At 35.9% G+C, this 20,743-nt stretch overlaps 1 protein-coding gene across 1 annotated transcript in view; it reads right to left on the bottom strand.

Annotated features, from left to right (window-relative positions):
• LOC135078747 (protein Dok-7-like) overlaps nucleotides 1-20,743 on the bottom strand; it is a 480,894-nt gene that overhangs the window by 332,123 nt on the left and 128,028 nt on the right. Inside the window, exon 2 of the mRNA XM_063973305.1 lies at nucleotides 19,725-19,770. Within this exon, the coding sequence (XP_063829375.1) occupies nucleotides 19,725-19,770 (46 nt within the window). The remainder of the gene's footprint in view (nucleotides 1-19,724; nucleotides 19,771-20,743) is intronic.

Here is a 20,743-nt window from a genome sequence, read left to right as displayed (position 1 = left end):
TGCACGTGTAGGTACGTAACTGCGCTTATATGTCAGGAACCAGTTCAGAACCCTGGGTCTGCGGGTGTCTATGGGCGACGATAATCACTTACCATCAGGTGATCCGTCTGCTCGTTTGCCTCCTATCACATAAAAAAAAAAAAAAAAAAAAAAAAAGATCCTGACATTTGGAAGTAAATTTTTAAATAAATAAGAAGACAATACATCATAAAGGTAGCAGGGAAGCGCTGGACGCAGGCCGCTACCAATCGATCAACATGGAAAGCATTGCGGGAGGCCTATGTTCAGCAGTGGACGTCCTATGGCTGATATGATGATAGATTCTACATACTATTTTTACTCTCTCTTCTTCTTTGCTGTCTTACTTGTGTCTTTTCAAAACATTTTTATTTCTTCTGAAAATATTTATTTTAGCGGTCGAAACTTCTCAGCGCGTTTAAATTTCAAAGGCTTAATAAATATGATATTTCCCCGCACCATACTTCATCCAAGTAACTTGTAAAGTGTATATTTAACGGAATGTAAGCGAGACGAACCGCCGAACATATTACCATCAGAATGGCGTCTGAGACGAACTTATCGCGGGGGCCAGGGCGGCTGCGTAAACAGCCTTGAGATACAGCTGGTACTTATTGGGTATCGGAACTGAGACGTATCCTTTGGGGAACAAAACAACACTAAATTACAAAACAACGTTCAAAATTTGAGTCAATCTTAGCCTTCAAATTAGACGCGTTAGCAAGCGCTGCAGTGGCGCCGCTATAGTTTTGATACAATTTTTAGAAGCGCAGTTGCAGCGCTACTACCAAAGTGATACCGTGACAAAGACTTTTGTTTTTTTGGGCGTTGTTGTATGAAACTATATTAGTACCTACCGTGGCAAGCGCGCTACATAACAGTAACGCCACTGCAGCGCTTAATCACGCGTCTAATTTGAAGGCGCCCTTAAATTTTGTTTTGTGATTGATCTAATCATTGAATATCTATCAATTAAAAGCTTAAATTCTTCAAACTAAAGAGAGTTTTGAGCTTTGCTCTGTAAAATAAGTACCTTGGTTTACAACTTAGATATCTTGTTTCGGAATTTGGTCCGTTTGAAAGGTATTCTATCAAATTCAAATTAATAAACTACATAGTCCTAAAAAACTAGCTCTACCGCCTCAAAGGCTGGTGCTAACCTTACATCTATCACAAAGCAAAACATTATATCAAGTTGAGATTTTAGTGTATTTGATTGACGTGTTTTTTTTTTTCAACGACAAAAAATGTAAATCTTAAATTCATGGATTTACCGTAAACATTTTGCTCTATTTATGTACACTGCATAGTGTTTATCGGCAGTTTATACAGTATTACGGCAACTACCCTCAAAATGTATCGTTAGGGTGACAGTGTAGATGTGATTTGAGGGGCTGACGTACGTGACCGTGACGTGGAGGGTTTGTTTTTACTCGATTGCAGAGATACGGACAGAATATCAATGCGTTTGTCGATTGAGATTTGAAGTAAATCGAGATTTAGACGGCCCTTAATAGGCCGATGACAAGATTATTTAACGTAGTGCGGGAGGTGTCTTGAATAACAAGTAAGGCAAAGTCAAACATCTATAAGTTTATTACCGCCAAGACATTGGAAGGGTTATCATAGGGCCCTCGCCTACGGCGATTTTTTGTAGCGATGCAATCGCGCTGCTGTAGCGCGTTAATAGCGCGTTGGCATCACTTCTGTAGCGCGTTGCAAATGCTACTAACGCGCGTTAGTAGCGATGCTGTCGCTCGTTTATGAAACGCCGAAAGTCGCCGTGGGCGAGGGCCCTAGTCATGCGCAATGTTTTTGAAACTTACAACTAAGTATTTAAAGAAGATACAGAGAAGAGGCGTGTAGGGTTGCCAGGTCCAAAATCACAAAAGCCGAACTTTGTGCTTCATTTGGCCGGACATTTTACCCTAAAAGCCGGACATGTGACAAGGGGGATGGGTTTAATTAGTGTCAGCTCATGAGTGAGTACTATCATCATATCGGTTGCTAACCAACATCCTGATGCGTGCGCTTCATAATATGATTCTGTGGCTCAACTTTTGCCTGGCGCGGCAACCAAATAAAAAGCCTAACAAAAGCCGGACAGACCGGACAAGACAATATTTGGCCGGACAAGTCCCTAAAAAGCCAAACATGTCCGGCTAAAGCCGGACGCCTGGCAACTCTAGGCGTGTCTTATTTTTATGAGTGTCAATCTACGCCTATTAACGTACAACATCGGATTAAGCGTTTAACAAAATGGTATTTTTTTCAATATTTTAAATATTGGCAAAACATTTTCTTCACACCTAAACGTGTGCAAAACAAACAAAAAACATTTCCATGCAAATTGCAGTGCAACAAACAGTAAACAAAATCAAATCAGTGTGACTTTATTCCACAATTGAATGAGTGTCACGCGATGTGGCTATTACGGGTCACTTCCAGCGACTTCATTTACTACATCACACATTTGGCTGTTTTGGGTCACGTTGTAATTTAAGAATGTTAATTTGGCAAGTGTTTTAGCTGATAAAAGCAACAATTATTAAAATGACATTAAGTTAAGGCGTCCTTCCCAATTGAAAAAATTCACATGGCAAAAAAAGCAAAATAATGATTTTAAGTAGGTACCTTAAAAGCGGATATTTATATCTCGTCATAGCCTACGCGTGGAAGACTGTTAAGCGACTTCTTTTAAAAATAGGCCGGGTATTCTTTTCATTTCACACTTTGTATTTTTTTTAAAGAGATACTTTTAAGGAAGACACAATTTGCCAGGAGATTATTTATATCAATTTCAACACAAAGCCAGTGGACACAATATAAAACGAATGTCTTGAAATGGTAGCCAGATTGTAGAACGCTGGACAAACACTAGCGAAATCAAGATTAAGAATTCAACACATTCAACTGCCTCTGATCACCCATCCGCCATCTGGTTCTCAGTGCGTACCCGGACTACCGGCAAACATTCCACACTGTTGAACCGGCGCCCCGGGCCTGGATCAAATAATTAGCAAATATTTGTCCAATATAATTAACTTAGGGGTTGTTGCTTTCTTTAAAAATTTATTGCTAGTCAACAGACATGATGGATTCTTTAGATTTTTTTGTATTGGTTTTGATGGAGTTTCTGAGCGGTAAATATGTTATCTTATTTGGTTTCCACAGGTTTTATATCGTAGGCTTAAGTTCATAATTTGTATGCCTACTTAATTAACTTCAATATTTTTTTAATATAACAACAATTATGTTCATTTCTTTACAACATTTTATATGATTTATTTTTTAGAAATGTAAAAAAAATAAAGGCGATCCTTAAAATGCAAAAAAAAATGTTTGAAAAATATAGCAAAAATATAATTTAACGTGTAAACTCTTTTCTACCAGAAATTACCCGAATGTTACCGTGATTTTTTCCTCTTATCACAGCCGCAAACATTTGCCGACACGCTGGTCAAACAAACAACATTCGGTGTAAATCCGTTTACCCAACTTATCTCCCCTTCCACCACATTCGCTCATAAATAATACCTACCTCACAATCGAAAGGCTCAGAATGGACTTGTATCAGTTTCTGTCAATAATTCAACGCTACGCTTCTACGAAAGTTCACTACGGCTACACCGTAGCGCTGTACTACGATAATTACGCGGTAGCGCTACGAAAATTATAGGCTAGCGGCCGGGCTATAATTTTGTTTGTCCATAATTGCTATTCAGGTTTTGTTCTGTTTTCATTAAGTAAAATCAATAGTCAGTTAGTTATTTACTCAAGTATTTCTAGTTCAAGTCTGAGTCAAAGGTAATTTGTTTGAAATGTATTCGGGCCGCATATTTTATTCATTATTTGGACAGCTGTCTGTTTTAGGTCTTGTTTTGAACGTTTGTGTGGCAAGTAAATGGTTTCACTCAGTTTTAATAGGTTTGTTTTTCTTATTGTGTTAGCAATCTAGAATGACATGAAAACCTTGTTAATTATATTATATCTAACTTAGCGTTTGAACGCGGCTTTGCTTGCGTGTATTTTGTATTGTCATGGATTTTCGTAAAATACTTTGTGGTAAACCTTATTTTCTGTTTAAAATAAAAACACCCTTAATAACTTATTACTTATCTAATAATATATAGAACAAACACAAACAACTTGACTTTAATAACCTTATAATTTCCTCGTACCCAAGTACTTGCTCAATCATCTACACTAATATTATAAAGAGGAAAACTTTGTTTGTTTGTTTGGTTGTAATGAATAGGCTCAAAAACAACTGGACCGTTTTTAAAAATTCTTTCACCATTCGAAAGCTTTATTATACACGAGTAACATAGGCTACATTTTATTTTGGAAAAACATAGGGTTCAGGGGTCCACGCGCGCGAAGCCGCGGGCGGAAAGCTAGTGTTTTATATAACCTTAATAATCTCGTAAATAATTACACCGAAACGAAATAAAAAGCTGATTTATGTAAAAATGACAACGACCTGTTAATACAGAGCTAGTTTGTAACTGCCACTGGATCTGGCAAAGTGATCAATCAACATCGCAAAGAAAAACGGAAAATCGCGCGAGAACAATTCGTTTATTGTTGCGTATTGATAAAACAAAACAATGTTTCGGGGCTTAGCGGATGACTGATGTTCTCATTGTTTTATTGTATTAGTGTTTAATACGAGTACTAGCTTTTGTTTGTGACTTTGCTGGCCCATGCAAAAAGTCCTTATCGGAACTCATTGTTCTTCACAAAAATTTTTTCCAAACAAGATGATGGGAGGTTGTGCTTTAATCCCCTTGAGATTTTTTGAAGTCTAGGTTTTGTCATTTTCAAAACTGTTCTAAAAATATTTTTAAACAAAGGCACATTTTTTTTTTAAATATTACAATGTTGTTATAAATAATATAATTTATATACTCAGACACTGTTTCTGAAATATACGTGAAAAAATAATGTTATGAAAATATACAGTAATTCAATTTTCATTAAAAATTAATCGACCATTAAAGACTGCCTCATGATATTCCCCAAAAACCACAATCGGCCATACAAAGGCCATAAAACGAAATATCTTCCGTCCGAGTGCTCCATAAACTCACAATAGAGAGCGCGCACGCTCATACAAAATTTACCTCTCTCCCTCCGCTGCAGTTAATATTTTATCTGTGGTGTGTGTTCATTGTCTATATTGCACTAGAAAATTTAGGACTCCAAAATTGTATGGGCTAGTTTGACACTAAATATTGTATCCCAAAATTCAATTAAGTTCACTTCATAAACGACGCCATATTTTGTCTTTCTTATATTTTTTTATTTCCTGTTGTCATAATTTGTGTAGTGTATAATAAAGAATATTCTGTCTATCTAACACTGGAGATTTATAGCTTTTATTTTTTAAGAAGATTTTCTTTAGAATACCAAGTATTGCATCAATAGCCCAGCGTTTGTTAAATTAACAATGTCAATGTGTAGAAACGCTAGCGCTCTTAACACACATAATCTTCATAATAAAAAGCACACAAAACATTGCAGAAGCAGTTATAGTGTTGACTTTTTATTATAGAAAGGCAAGCAATACTTTATACCGCCCTCACATGCATAAATCGGTTATCCGGGCATGTTTGTTAGCAAGAATATATTTCTCTTAGACGCGTTTAGTGGCGTATTGAAAATGGGTAGACATAACAAATTTTATTAAAGAAAACACATTATATCACAGGGCCTTGGGAAATAACGGTATAAACTCCTTTTGTGTCCTTTGTGTGGGCTTGGACCTAAATCTGTGCTCCGTAAAACATGTCTGATGTGGGATAGACAAAATATGTAGAGCAACTAAGAATAGAAAACATTCGCCTTTGAGAATACTTTTCGTTACATAGAACTGTAATTATACAAATAAGGCTTCTCTGTCAATCTTGTAAAATTTATGTATTGGTCCAAAATAGCAATAAAATATTTAAACTAAGCACTGTCATTTATCTTAGTGTTACTAGTTTGTTCGTTTATTTCAGCCCAATGACGTCCATTGCCAAGGATTTCCATAACGATACCTACTAGTATTATTGGGCTAATTATTTTACTTGAGCACATTTTTGTATTATGGAGTAGGTATTAGGGAAAGAGATGTGGGTATGACTGGTATGACTGAAAAGTTTAAAGACATTAATTTGCTTTGTTTAGGTTTTTAAATAATTTGCTATGTGATCTAATCGCTTTCATAGATATCCAGTCATATTCTTATTAAGTTAACCGTTAAGCTGTTTATACGTCCCGTCGATATGCAAGAGCGAAGCATCCACGCCTCTCGCAGCCAACAAAGTTACACGCTGATCCAATCCTTAACTTCATAAGCGTCAGCTAATACTGAGTCGCAGCTCGCGGTATCTCGCAGTATCTCGCAGGAACTCGCCATAAAACTTGATAAGGCTTGCTCGTGTTAAATCTGGCCGTCCTTTGTGCTCGAGAGGATTTGCGCAGCTCCTCGAACGAGCTGCGAAGGCAGGCGGTGGTGTAAACAATAAGAGGCAGCGGAGAGGTATTTACTCGAAGTGTACTCTTGTATTTCTCAAGCCTGGCATTGTTTTCATATATTTTATACAGTTTAAGAGCGTAGTTTGGCCGTCTAAAGAAAAAAAATATTGTTCTGGCGATGATTAACAAATTGGTTACAATGGGTGAAAGATTTGAAAATGATAATCGGTAGGTCTTATCCGATATACGCAGCCGAGTTAGAACCCTAGAGAATGTGCTTTTTCTGCGTTACTTATTACTTATTACCGATAGCTAATAATTGAGTAACGTCATCTTGCTGAAGCCCTACTTACCCTCGCTACAAGTATAACCACAAATAGAATAATAGTTGCCATGACCAAAGAACAGCGGACTGAAATCCAGGCCATAAGCGAAATCTATGATTTCAAATCACAAGGGACAGATTTATTTATGCTGAGCAGTGTTTAATCGCCTTCAGAAAAATCCTTCAGAATATAATTGAATAGAGAGAAAAGGCAGAATTTAATATCTTACTTTGGCTTGTATCATCCGCTACAGCTTATGACTTGTGCTAGAGATCTGTTTGCGGCAGGCTGAAGCCCAGACGCGTGTCGCGAGTGGTTTGCTCGTGGACTCGAACACTGAGCCGATGGTCGTCCGGAATTTTAATACGCCATCTTGTGAATTTGTTTGTTGAGCCCTCTGAAATGGCTGTCTGACCAAGGTTAAACTGCTTATCATGTAAAACGACTTGTTATTCTTTAAAATAATGTATTATTATAATCGATATTAGAATAAGAATAATAAAGTCTTCATTCATCACAATGTGGTGGACAGAACAGTCACAAACGCCATGTCGAGAAGCTGGTTTTCAGCGGGAACCAACGCGTGATGAGGATTGCGCGCCTCTGGTAGAGACGGTTTCATCAGATATTGACGTCATTTAACTATAAACACAAACAGGTACGCGATTTGCACATTATGAACGCTGATTTCATTTACATCAATTTAATTGGAAATTATTTCTTCTTTCTACTAATACTTTACTTTTCTTCTTTTGAGTGGATTAGTTTCATCAGGGATAACAATGTCTATCGACTGTACAAAATTCAATTTAGTTCAAGATTTGGCACATAGACCTCATATCAAGGAGATGGCCAAGCCATTCACATTATGAATTTGTATTTATGTTTTGGTCAAAAATTATTAGTCTGATGAACAATTTTGAACCAAGACAACGTAAAAATGAGTCTTCAATCTATCGTATCTTAATAACCTAAGCAATAAATAATAGGGTGTTAGGTAAATGGGTATATGAATGAGCCGACACTAGCCCATGTTAACATGGGCATATAATTAAATGGTATGGTGAAGTTAGAAATTTGATAATATCATTTTATTTTTTTAATTTTCATACTGATAAATTTTATAAAATCCGATTTTTATGAAAATTAAAATAATTAAAATGAAGATATCAATTTTCTGACTTCACTATACCATTTATATGCCCATGTTAACATGGGCTAGTATCGGCTCATATACCCATTTACCTAACACCCTGTAAAGTCAGCAAAAATAATATCATGCAGTTTTAATTTTATATAAAGTTTTTCTTTAAAGATAAACTATCTCCAGTTAATCTTGAAAGCGTTACCTCGCCAAAACCAACGCAGTCTAAACCGCGCGACTAAATAACAGCGCTAAGTCCGCGAGCGACGCCGCGCGACAACACTATCCGTCTGACTTTACGTCAGCTGCATGTAAATGCAGTTGATATTTTTAAAGCGATAGAACCGCTTGCTTGAGTTTGTGAGTTTACCTCACGATGTCATTAAAGAGCTCTACATTAATTTGTTATTGTTTTGTTTATTTGTAAATAATTATTTTGTTTTGTTTTAAAATAGAATTAGGGCGCTTTCAAATAAGATTTTGAATATTTTAAGCCGGACGTGTAGCATTTGCAGGACCGCACACGGAAAAAGACGACTGACGATTTTCTCCAAGCGTCTAATTTGAGTGTCCTTAAAACCAAGATCCCTTCTTTTTCTAGATTTCAGTTTGTTTAAAAGTTCATTATTATTGGCTCCATTATTGGCTATAATACCTGTTTGTATTAATATTATAAAGAGCTGTGGTTTAAAAATTACTTAATTAATTTTAAAATCACGTTTGATATTTATTTATGAGATCACGATAGAATCCAATATACTTAACCTAAAATATTAAATATAAAATTAGTTTCATAAACATTTTTCCCAGCACTTTTCCCTAATGCCCCAAAATAATTACCCGTTCTAAAAACTAGGATAATAGTGCTATAACTAAGGCCGCCGGCTAAAAATTGTCGGTAATAAAACGCAGCCGTTTAAATTTGCATAAACTAGAGTTGGCCGCCCTCCGTGGAGATAGTTCGCGCCGCTGCCGCCAGGGCGGCGACACTGGGGAGGGGCATGAAATATACGAAGAAACGGCGAACGGTCCCATAGTGAATTTATGGTGGAAGGGTAGTTTTTATTAAAGTTTACATATTTAAATCTGCGCCGGAATTTGTTGCTCAGCTTCAAAGTTATTAGGGTTGTGTAAGATTAGGAGAAAATGCATTGAAAGAATTAGTTTTTACCCACGCACAGTCATAATGTGAGACTTGAACTTTTTAAAATTGGGTTAAAAATGTCCTTTGTTTTTTTCTGGGTCTCAAACTACACCTTTCATCTAAATCGGTTCAGTGTTTACAAACAAACAAAGTTAGTTTCACGTTTATATTAAGTATGGATTGTACTTCAATGTATCAGGGAATTTTAATGAATTGATTGAAAAAAGGTTGAATAAGTAGGTACTGTGAAAGTTAAAAAAAAATGCAAGCGGTCCTTCCAAAAATAACCTCGAAATTGGAATACAAGGCAGTCAGAGATAATTCCCGTCGTCAGGGGACTATCTTATTGGGACCCAATTTACTCGGAGTCTCAACTTTTTCTCTTTCCCGCGCTATCTTCGCTTATTTCACGCCGACTTCGAAGTAGGAAGACCATTTTTATTGTTCTTGTAAAAGATAAAAATAAACTTTTTGACACATTGATAGCCCATGCGCTTTATATTTTTTAGATTTAAAATTTAAACATAATTTTATTGATATAGGTAGGTACTACTATGTAAATACAGTAAATAAACATAAACTTTGTAAGATTCTCTCACTCTGATAAGATCTCTGATTAATCAGAGATGCTTTTTATTTTTGGAAACAGATTTATGACTGGCATATATCATTTCGCATTCGCATTTTATTGCCTTGTGAATATTTCTTTAAACGCCATCATAATATTAAAAATAAATTATTCAATGACGTCATATCCTGTAAACTTAAGCTGCTATGGCCACCCTACTTCCATGAAACGATGTTATCCAAACGTCGACACGAATAAAATCTATTTACTTTGAAAATAGAAATTATGGGTTTGAAACAAATGCCGCTCGTTCTAATAAAGTTCTTAGCTCCGATTGAATAATGACGACCGTAACTCGGTTGAGAAAAGACGGGTTAAATAAGCCACGAATGTTTTGCTAAGTTTCTTTGAGTTGTTTGCAATGGGAAACTGCCATTTCGTTTTAATGTCGGTGGTATGTTTGCATAGCCGTACATGAATAAATAAATATATTGTAATTTTTATCTCAACGCATGGTAATACTATAAAATGTTACCTAATATAAAAAAAAACATTGAAAGTGAATGACTGAGTTTCTTGCGCTGCTTCTTCTCAGCACTGGCCCATTTTATTGTCCCGTAGCAGTGGTGGTTTTAATACTGGGACGTATTGCAAATCCAATCCAATTTTCAATTTCCTAAAATAATGTTCGTTGTTTGTATTACAAAAAAAAAATGCTTTATTTTCAAATGAAAACATTTTAACGAGATAATCTCTAACTTAGATTCTAATTTACTATAATTCTAATTAGTTTTGCTTAATCCTAAGGATATAATAGAATAATCTAAATCAACAAAACGTAGTAACGTTTGTTCATTCTAACATCTTCAGCGCTTAGAAAATGATTATGCCCCCGAGATAGTCGCACGTAGTGAGAAGCTGGAGGCGACAAATCTGAAAACTTAATTAGTATACTAATGCCACAGAGTGATAAATGTCAGCTGGTAAGTGTAATCCTACTGGTGAAATGTGAGAATGGATGGACGTTTGTTATGTTAAAAACTACTGACGGACTTTGGTGAAACTTTAAAGTGTTATTGTTTTTATACATTGGAATAACATAGTGTCATAGATTATAATTTATTATGATGTTATAAATAAACGTGGGCCAAAAACGAGTAGGTAATGGAAAATGGTAATTTTGGTATCTTCTTAAAGATTATAAATGTAACATAGAACCGGTGGTAAATGTTGAAGCATTTCATAGTAACCGTGTCTCCTGTGAGATTTGAAGCTGGCACTGCAGCTGGCAAAGTACGCACTTATTCGTAAGAACATTTCAGCGTACTGGTTTCCCTACTCTGTGCCACTTTGTTATAGTTTTACACAGTCGCGCTGCGTTTTGGTTAAAATTTTAATTAGCCGCCGCCAAGGGAGCCTTTGCTGGCATTTTTAATGGCGCAAATGCAACGAAAATTATTGCAGCGAGATACTTAGTTTCACATAATCTCCGGGGATTAGGAGGTTTTCTGTGTGTTTGTTTTTTGTGTCCAGTTTTCACGGAGTTTTTGACGTTTACACTGACTGCGCGAGGTTAAGCCTGGATTTTGTTTGAGTCTAATTAACAATTTATTAATTTAATGAGTGGTTGTTTAACTAAAAAAAAGTAACAATATGGAAAACTTTGTAAGTTACCATTAAAAACGAAAATATACGTAAGAGCCTGGTATCGAAAGATTACAATTCTCTAAGGCTGAGTTGCACCGCCTAACTTTGATCGTAACTATAACGATAACCGGTGTGTTTTGTATGGAATTTGACAGATTTCTGACATTTGTTAAAATCAAAGTAAGATTGTGCAACCCAGACTTATTATTGAACTGTGAAACGTCAAATAGCTGTAACTGTGTTGGTTTATCCTTTTGATACAAACTAAAATAATAATAATATCATCATTATCATCAAGCCATGTCCTCCTCTGGACCGTCCCATAGAATGCCATAGCGAGTGGTTCTGCAACTTTAGATATACCATAGATCCATTGGGTTCGAGATCGCCTCACCCTGCGTCTGCCAGTTCGCGGTTCATCCCTAACAGTAAATAAACACTTTACTCGTACGTATGGCCCTCATAATATACCTCAAAGCACGTAACCCACTTCCAAAGCGTACGATCCATGTCGTCATGCAAATGAAGCCATACCTCAGCTTGCCTGAGAGCTTGTACTCTGCGGTGACGTTGAGTGATGCCCGTCGTTTGGTAGCGATTGCCCCATCTCTAACGCGCTCCATCAATTGATGGCATTCGGAAGATGTGTGCTAATTTTTTGGCTGTAAATTGATCTGTGCACGCTTGTTGTTGTCGTATTTAAAGAATATTAGCAATTTGTAAATAAAAAATGCCAATAATCCCGTTAAACGATTGAGTATTGAGTATTGAAAAAAAAACCCTCGTGGGAAGCTAAATATACTTGTGTTACGAAAGGGTTCACCACAAATAGTCGAGTGATGGCGTGGATCGAACTCGCGTTCCTCGGATCACGAGTCGGCCTGTCTGACACCTTCACCGCTATCGTCACTTCTACAATAAAGGATCATTTTTTTTGTACCAGTCAATCAATATTGGACCAATGAATCACACAAAATAATTTTCTTCAGACAGAAATATAAACTACGAATGCACACGATATTGCATTGTAACTTCATAATACATTACGTTCGAACGCATTCAAGTTTAGTTCCCGAACTGCATTACCGAATATAGTGCCAATATCGTGCGAGCACAAACTATGTGCTCCTGTAACTACTGCCATCAATTTATCTAACTACATTGATAACTAGAACCGTTAGTTTGGGCAAGTACAATTAGGTAATTTGCAACTGCTGAGTAGAACGTTTGTGACTGGCGGGGCACGGTAAATCACGAGCGGTAGCGGGAAATGTCCTAATGCTGCAACAAAATTGTATTTAAATTTTGCAGTTTAATTTAAAACAAAATTATCAAAATGGTTTTTCCATGTTTACGCGGCTTCACCCATGTGAAATTCAATAATATTCATTCTGAATATAGGTAAAGGTTTAATAAAATACTGAATTACAATAAATAAATATCCTTGGACTTTATTATAATCTGCGCCCTTTAGACTTAAACTATCAAAGCTTGGACTTGGTGTGAAGAAGTAACAAACATTCTACTATCCATTTCACATAGTTCATTCAGTCACTATCTTATTATATAGCCACAATACGCTTCAGAGGGCATAGGTATCGGGCCACGCTGTGGCAGACGCTCAACAGTAGTGTCAAAACTCTAATCTATATAAATAAAAATGAATCTATATAAATAAAAATGAATTGATGTTCGTTAGTCTGATTAAAACTCGAGAACGGCTGGGCCAATTGAGCTGATTTTGGTTTTAAAATGTTTGTCGTAGTCCAGGGTAGGTCTAAACGGTGAGCAAATACGCGATATTGTTTTTCTGTGTCAGACAAAATTCCACGCGGGCGGAAAGCTAGTTTCAAATAATTTCAAATAAAAAAGTCACTCATTAACGTTTATTTTTATCCACAAATCGCTCCCGCTCCGCTTGCATCTATAAACGTATTCTAAATGTATGTGCCAGTTGCCAGTCGAACATCGGCTTTAATTCAGCGTTTGGCTCGTGATTGGCTATTGAGCCTGTAAAGTGGCAGCGAATGGCAAACAACGCTAATCTTCCGCTGTTTCACTTTGAGAATAGATTCATTATGTTCTGGGTGTTTTTGTAACTGATGGTGTAATTATAGTAAATGGAAAGAAGAAAGAAAAAGTTTTATTTAGTCCAAAAGACTACAACATCAGTATACATAGTTTGTTTAATTTGAACCAAAATCTTATCCACTTAGCATGTGTTATGATGCTCTAGAGCATAACGCTGGAATTCTATGGCAGAGTACATGCTTTTCTTTACATATTATTTCAACCTTTATTTTATTATTATTAATTCCTATTCCAATTTAATTACTTTCCCTAAAATGCACAACGCGTCTCTTACATGCATAAGACTTTCATAAAGAATACAACTACGATACCCTTATAACAAGCTTAATTTTAACCCTGTAGCAAACCTATAAACTATAGCCCCAACTAACCTTTTCCAAGTAAAAAATAAGGAAGTAATTTCGAATCTTTTTGCCATTATCAGACTAAAGCCTGGTCAGTGACCACGTAGAATCCCGTCCAATGACCCCAAGCTACCTATCCCTATCGCTCGCGTGTAATTATGTTGCTGTCGCGACTGTGCGACGGGCGCCCGCAGTGAGTGTGCGAGCGCTTAAGAAGTTAGTTTTAAAGAAAATATTCTACTGTTACTAAGTTTTAAAAAGCCTTCCGTGCACAAAAAATGTATTAACCATTTGAAATCAAGATACCGTAACATTTTTAGATCCAACTCATGATCGTCCATACTAAAACTCCACAATCGTAAAGAAGGAAGCTAACATAAAATACTTTCCATCTCACTCTCACGTACGTGCCAGACAGAGGCAGCGCTACCTATTTTTCCGGACAATAACTCACAAGTACCCTGGGAAACTCCGCGAAAATGCATTTCTCCCATTAAAACTAGCGTAAGCGCTGTAGTGGCAACGTTGAGCCTAATTTGAGAATGGCAACATTTGCATTTAAACTTGGTTTATTTTTATGCTAGTTGAAGCGCTTTTGTTATGCTCCAGGTAGCTTTTCATGGAAATGATACTGATGTTACTCATGTTAGAAGCTACGTTGAGGATTGTAAAAGATTTAATAATATTATAACTACATAGGTACTTCTGTTTAGAAATTAGTTTATTGTCAACTAATAAGCATTCCTTTCTTCCTTCACATTATTTTGAAAATTAACATTTAAAACTAGGTAGGTCCTGGTAACTCAAGACCAAAGGACAAACTGATTTAATTAATGCTACTGACAACGACACTCTTGTAGCAGTTTTGGGCTGACTGTGTAGGTTTGTTATAGACACGACAATAAGAAGAAGAACAATTTGATTGGATCTTCAAGTGGATTTTTGAAGTTTATTTACCTAATTCATAGTACACGTACTACCATTCTAGTCATTTTTGTACACAAGGGGGCCTACTTGCACCGGGCACTCCATCACAAAAAACGTCTACAAATTATTCTGCGCTACAATGTCGCTCGCAATATCTCGTGCACTTACAACATCCTCCCCCATGTCATCAAACAGATTTCGCGCGCGTAAAAATCCGTAATTTGAATTCCTTAAGACCCCCTTCTATTACTCATGGCAAACTAGACGTCGGGAGTATGCCGGCTTTTATTTATGACGTCATCAAATGCGGAGCAAGCCGGGATAGTTTTATAAAATCCTTTTATGACGATATTAAATATAAGTAGGATTTTTCGAATGAGCCGGTTGAAAGGTTTGCCGTGTTTTTAAAATATCTTGATGCTTGCTTCTTCAAGTTTTATTATTTTTTCTAGCCTTTTTTTCTTTTTTCACCGTTCTAACTCTTCTCTTCCTCTTATTATTATTACAATATAGAATACTAGCTTTCCGCCCGCGGCTTCGCCCGCGTGGAATTTTGTCTGTCACAGAATAACTTTATCGCAAGCGTCCTTGTTTCAAAAACCGGGATAAAAACTATCCTATGTCCTTTCCCTATCTCTATGCCAAATTTCATCAAAATCGGTTCAGTGGTTTAGGCGTGAAAGCAAGACAGACAGAGTTACTTTCGTATTAGTATAGATATAAATGAGTATTTGTGAATTAATAATATTGGAGCGTTTCTCTATAAGCAAATAAAGAGTGTCATGTAAAGCATTAAGTTCAAGAATCGTACTTCGCGAAGTAATATCTCTCATATTCTTACAGTATCTGCCTACTCACTACAACTTCTCTAGCAAAAATGTGACCAGCATAAAATCGTTAAAAAATACAATGATTAAAATTTTTACTATACTCCTAATTAATCCGTTTTATAGCTACAAAACGGCAGTAGAAATATCATTCAATTTAATCTTATACGACGTCACAAACACCTCCGTTAGAATTTGCATACAAACTGAGATCAGCCGCCTCGCGCTACATTCCGCAACTGTGTGTCGGGGCAGGGTTGTCAACAATAGATTTCTTTTCCATTCGATACTAGGTTTTTGGGAGTAATTTTATTATTGAATGCACGAATTTTGGAACAGTTTTTGAAGCAAATTAATAACGGGGCCGTTATTTCGTCGTCGGTTCGTTATTAAAAAAATATTTTTGAACATTTTTTTAAATCAACGTCTGATCACAATAATATGAATGATAATTATATGTTTGTGCTTTAAATAGCATTTAACTACTACTATCATTTTGAGATCTTATTTCATTTTAGATGAATTCGTGTGTTGTCCATCTCACCATTGAATAAATCAGTATACTTCGATTTTTGTTTTGCACAAAAATAGTAGGTAGTGCCGTATTTTCAGAAAAGAAAACTTTACAAGTTTTATTAATTTTCAGAATTTTGATGATTAATTGATTGAGCATTTTTTATGTTTCCTGAAACATTATTAAAAGATTAACTTTCTTCTCAAAATCCTAACAAATCACTAGGGCAGCCCTACAGCCACCCCATGCAGCGTGCAATATCACCCGGTCGGACTTTTTAATTTGTTCCCGTTATTTATTGCCGATGCGCCCTGCGAGACCGGTTCGAACCGGATCGAGCTGCCGGACCCAAGCTACTACGTGACTTAATCAAGATATTTAAAAAGTAATTAAAGTTGATTAGAAAATGCTAATAGAGACAGCAATATTCATAAAGTTTGCTTACGCTTGGATGGTGATAATATCTAACTTCCTGTACATTTTATGAGATAAGCTACGTATTTTTCCATATCTTTTTAAGCGGGGGAAAGGATATCAAAAACTTAAAAAAATAGCGACATTTTGCAATAGGTACACTAATATTCTGGTTGTATGTACCTAGAAGTAGGATAACTTGGGACTATTATTCAATGATTATTTCCCTTTTTTAATATTTATTTTCCATTAATTTTCTTAGTTGCTTACTTTATTTAGAATCATCACCGTTTGTTGCAAATAATATTAAAAATACTTTTAGGTAATTAACAAATCTCGTAAAAAAAACGAAAACGATCATTTATTACCACAACAATCAAGAACAACTTAAAAACATTGTTCTGTTTATATTTAACAATGTTTCCTTAAACTGTGGAATATTTCATCGCAGCCAGATTTAACCCTCTTGTGGGTCAGCGAGCAAGCGTCTAAGGAATAAGCGCAGTGAAATTATAAAATAATACAATACACATTGTGCTATGCTCGGGGTTTCCTTGCGTGATCAAATCAGAAATGAGGAGATCCGTAGGAGAACCTGAGTGACTGACATAGCTCGCAGAATAGCTAAAATCAGTGGCAGTGGGCGGGCCACAAAGCTTGTACAGCTGATGGCCGCTGGGGCAGGAAAGTTCTTGAGTGGCGACCACGAGCCAGAAGACGTAGCGTGGGCAGGTAGCGGCGCAGGACCGGTCTTTGTGGAAATCCTTGGGGAAGGCCTTTGTCCAGCAGTGGAAGTCTTTCGGTTGAAACGAACTAACGAACGAATAATACACATGTCATTAATATAAGACTTTTAAAATTATTTATATTTTTGCAAGTAGTCTTTTAAATAGCACTTTTACTCGACCCAGTATTAACCCTACCACTGCTTCGGGACAATAAACGGGCCAGTGCTGAGAAGAGGCAGCGCAAGATACTCAGTCACTATTAATAGATTGAAACTAACGAAAAGAAAGCGATAAGGGCCTACATTTTGAAATGTGGAAAAATTGTCAAAACTCAAGTTTAGATGCTGCCTGTGGTTTTAAGACATATCCTTCTAGTGTTTCTCACTAGCATTATGTATCTAATGGTTTTATTTATTATTCGACTTCTTAGCTGATGTAAGTAGATACTGTATAATAAATTCTAGTTATAATACCATGTTAGTATGACATATTTTTATGCCAAGTGTTTTTGCACAGCCCTTTTCTCTGCTTAGTAAACAACTGTTATTATCTCGTAACTTACACCACGCAACATTCCAACACCATATTTATCTACCCTCAATCTAGCAAACGCAGTGCCGTTAATGCGCCACCGTTTTAACGAATTAAACGGTACATTTTTATGGAAAACACACTCGTATATTTCCTTAGAAATTTTAACGATGAAAGTTTCGAGCGAAGGAAACGAGCAGTTTTATATAAATGGCACCAGAAATGAAGCTGTTGGGTCTATAAAACTTAGTTTATTTTCTAAAAAAGTGGGCTTAATTGTCGAGAAACTCCATGGAAAGACATTAAAGGTTTATCAAACGTATATTTAAAATGAAATATCCTTTAGTATTTAAAACGGTTATAATTTTCACCCCAACCCTTAATAGTAGTTGGAAGTAATTTATAAAGTACGAGTAGTTTAATAGTTACTTAGAAGTATCGGCACTATCGAATAGGCCAGTGCATAAAAAAAACCAGCGCAAGAAACTCAAACACCGTTGTCACTCTCAAAATCAAACGTGTATTCACTTTTCAAAACCTCTTTTTACTAAATTACGTACTTTTATAACTTGTATTAATCAAAAACCAAACAAAGCTAATCCGGTAGTGAATCGTGTCGCATTTCACAAGAACAGCAATTAAAAACGATTAGATCAGGCTAACATTGTCGTAAGTCACTAAACGCAAACGAACAATGTCACAAGTCACTAAGTGAGTTCAATCGTGTAACGTCGTAAGTCAACACGTACAGACGACAGAACACGCTAAGCATTGAGGATCTTATTGTAGTTGTAATAGATGCGATTTTGCTACAAAAATGTACAGTGTGGTGTAGACTGTACAATCGAAGAACGCCGTAAGTCACCGAGTACAATCGAACAATGTCGTAAGTCAGCGAACAATTTCCGCCGAGCATGCCTCGCGGTGGCAGGTACATGCGCTTATTGGCTTCGAGTGAATTAATTATGCTTGTAAAATTAATCGTGAATGCTTTTCTTTTGTGGTTAATTTACACGGGAATTTAATAATTATTTCAGTGTTTTATGATAACGTTAAAGTATTAGTTTCTCTTTTGATAGCGCATGTTTTAGCACATTTTATTAATAGGTTTACAATTAATGTATCTAAACTAAATCCCATGTTTTCTTTATGTTAATTAGTTAAGAGATAAAGCTAATTTGTTACATCGATATGGCGTATTTTTGTTATTCGGAAGTTCGTGCATAGATTCAATTTATTTCTCTACCAAGTAATATAACATATTATCCTCAGTAGAACATGTAATTTTAAAGTTTTGTGATGGTCATTTTTGCATAAAATTATTTTCGTACCAATGTCATTGTACAGTCGCGGAATGAAAAGGTTCGTCACCTTAGTGTCGGTTTTCGCTTGCACCAAAGAGTCAAACCTGCCAACATAACAGTGCAAGAAACAGTGCTGCTAACATTTAAATAAATATGACGTTTGCTGACGAATAAGGTTTTGCTTGTTTATTTTTCTATCCCATCAGTGCAATGCAATGATGACATTGACCAATTGACAATAGTTTTTTTTTTATTTAATAGACATAATAATGGCAGGTTGAACCAACAAGAAGGTTTTAGTTTATCAATCATAATAATCTTCTTGACAAGATAAATCGTCAAACAACTTTGATCTGAATAATTTTGAACTTTACTGACGAACAGTTAAAGATTATTTTCTCTAATTTGAGATTATTCTGTAACATAGTTTCAAAAGGTAATATGTGCTCGCGATTCGTTGAAGGAATCAATTTGAAAACTGACGAACCTTTTCATTCCGTGACTGTACTTACGAGTATAGTATAAAAAAGTTACACGGCAAGCGAAAGGTCTTAATTCAGTTTCAGACAAGTCGCTAGGTACTTTCAAACAAAATATCACTTAAATAAAGATGTCCCTCACACTTCCTTTGATAAACTAGTTATCCTGAGTTAAGAACCTTAAAATAACAACTTCAATTTATAAATTCGATATTAATTGAAAGAGGAAGTTTTCAGTGTCAGCAGCACTTACCTGCAGCCGGCGAGAGCTTGGTGACGACTCCCCACCGCGACTTCCACTGCAACAAACAAACAAACCGTTATTTTATTGTGTCTTGGAAGTTTTAAGCCTATTGTTACACAGGTTATAATATGGTTTACACGGTTGTATTGCTATAAAAATAAACCTATTAAAGACACTGATAGAGTAACAAATTGATACAGTTGCTAACATTAGAATAGGGTTGGAAGATGAATTTGGGTTTTTAACTTTTTACCCCAATTTCATCAAAAACATTTTTTTTTTTTTTTTTTTCATTTTAGTTAACAGAATTTTTTTTAGGGATTTTTCATCCATGATATACCTACAAGACCTACATGGACGAAGCCGCGAGTAGAAACTATCATAAAAATGTCAGTCATTTTTATTAAACAATTTTCCATAAGTATTCAAATTCTCACGTGTTAAAATATTTGTGAAAAAAAAAATACAAAAAATCGGATCCATCAAAAACTCTGATTGAAAACTTAAAAAAAATACTGCCGAAGAAGTTACCACTGTTTCAGCCACGTTCGTCACTTGCACCACACCTCTACTGCCCTGTTAGACAGCTAAAATAGCTCCAATAAATAAGGCATTTTCACCGGACCGCACACGCTGCGGTAATTGCACCACACTCTGGATTTACTAGAAATTTCGGGAATACAGTAACTTTATCTTCCCACTCTAGAATATTCGGGATCGATTCCTGACAAAGTAGAGTAGAGTTAGGAGTTTAATTAAAATGTTTATTCTACAATACCCATTTTGCAGATTTATTAATAATTTCAAAATATTCATTGGTATCTATAATAAGAATTGTTGAGTTAATTTTTGACATTTTTTCCTTCCCGTATAAGGTATGAAATCTCGGCTTTTAATGTACTCAATAATAGCAAATGAAGAATGCTAACTAGTCACACTTCTCAAACTCTTGCACAAGATTTGTACTTACTATATGTTTAGTATTACAATGGTTGCGAGATCCAGGATAATGATAAAAAAATCGAGAC

Source organism: Ostrinia nubilalis, chromosome 15 (assembly GCF_963855985.1).
Source record: "Ostrinia nubilalis chromosome 15, ilOstNubi1.1, whole genome shotgun sequence".
NCBI classification, from domain to species: domain Eukaryota; kingdom Metazoa; phylum Arthropoda; class Insecta; order Lepidoptera; family Crambidae; genus Ostrinia; species Ostrinia nubilalis.
The sequence above is the reverse complement of the archived record's forward strand: the minus strand, read 5'-3'. Positions and strand labels throughout refer to the sequence as shown.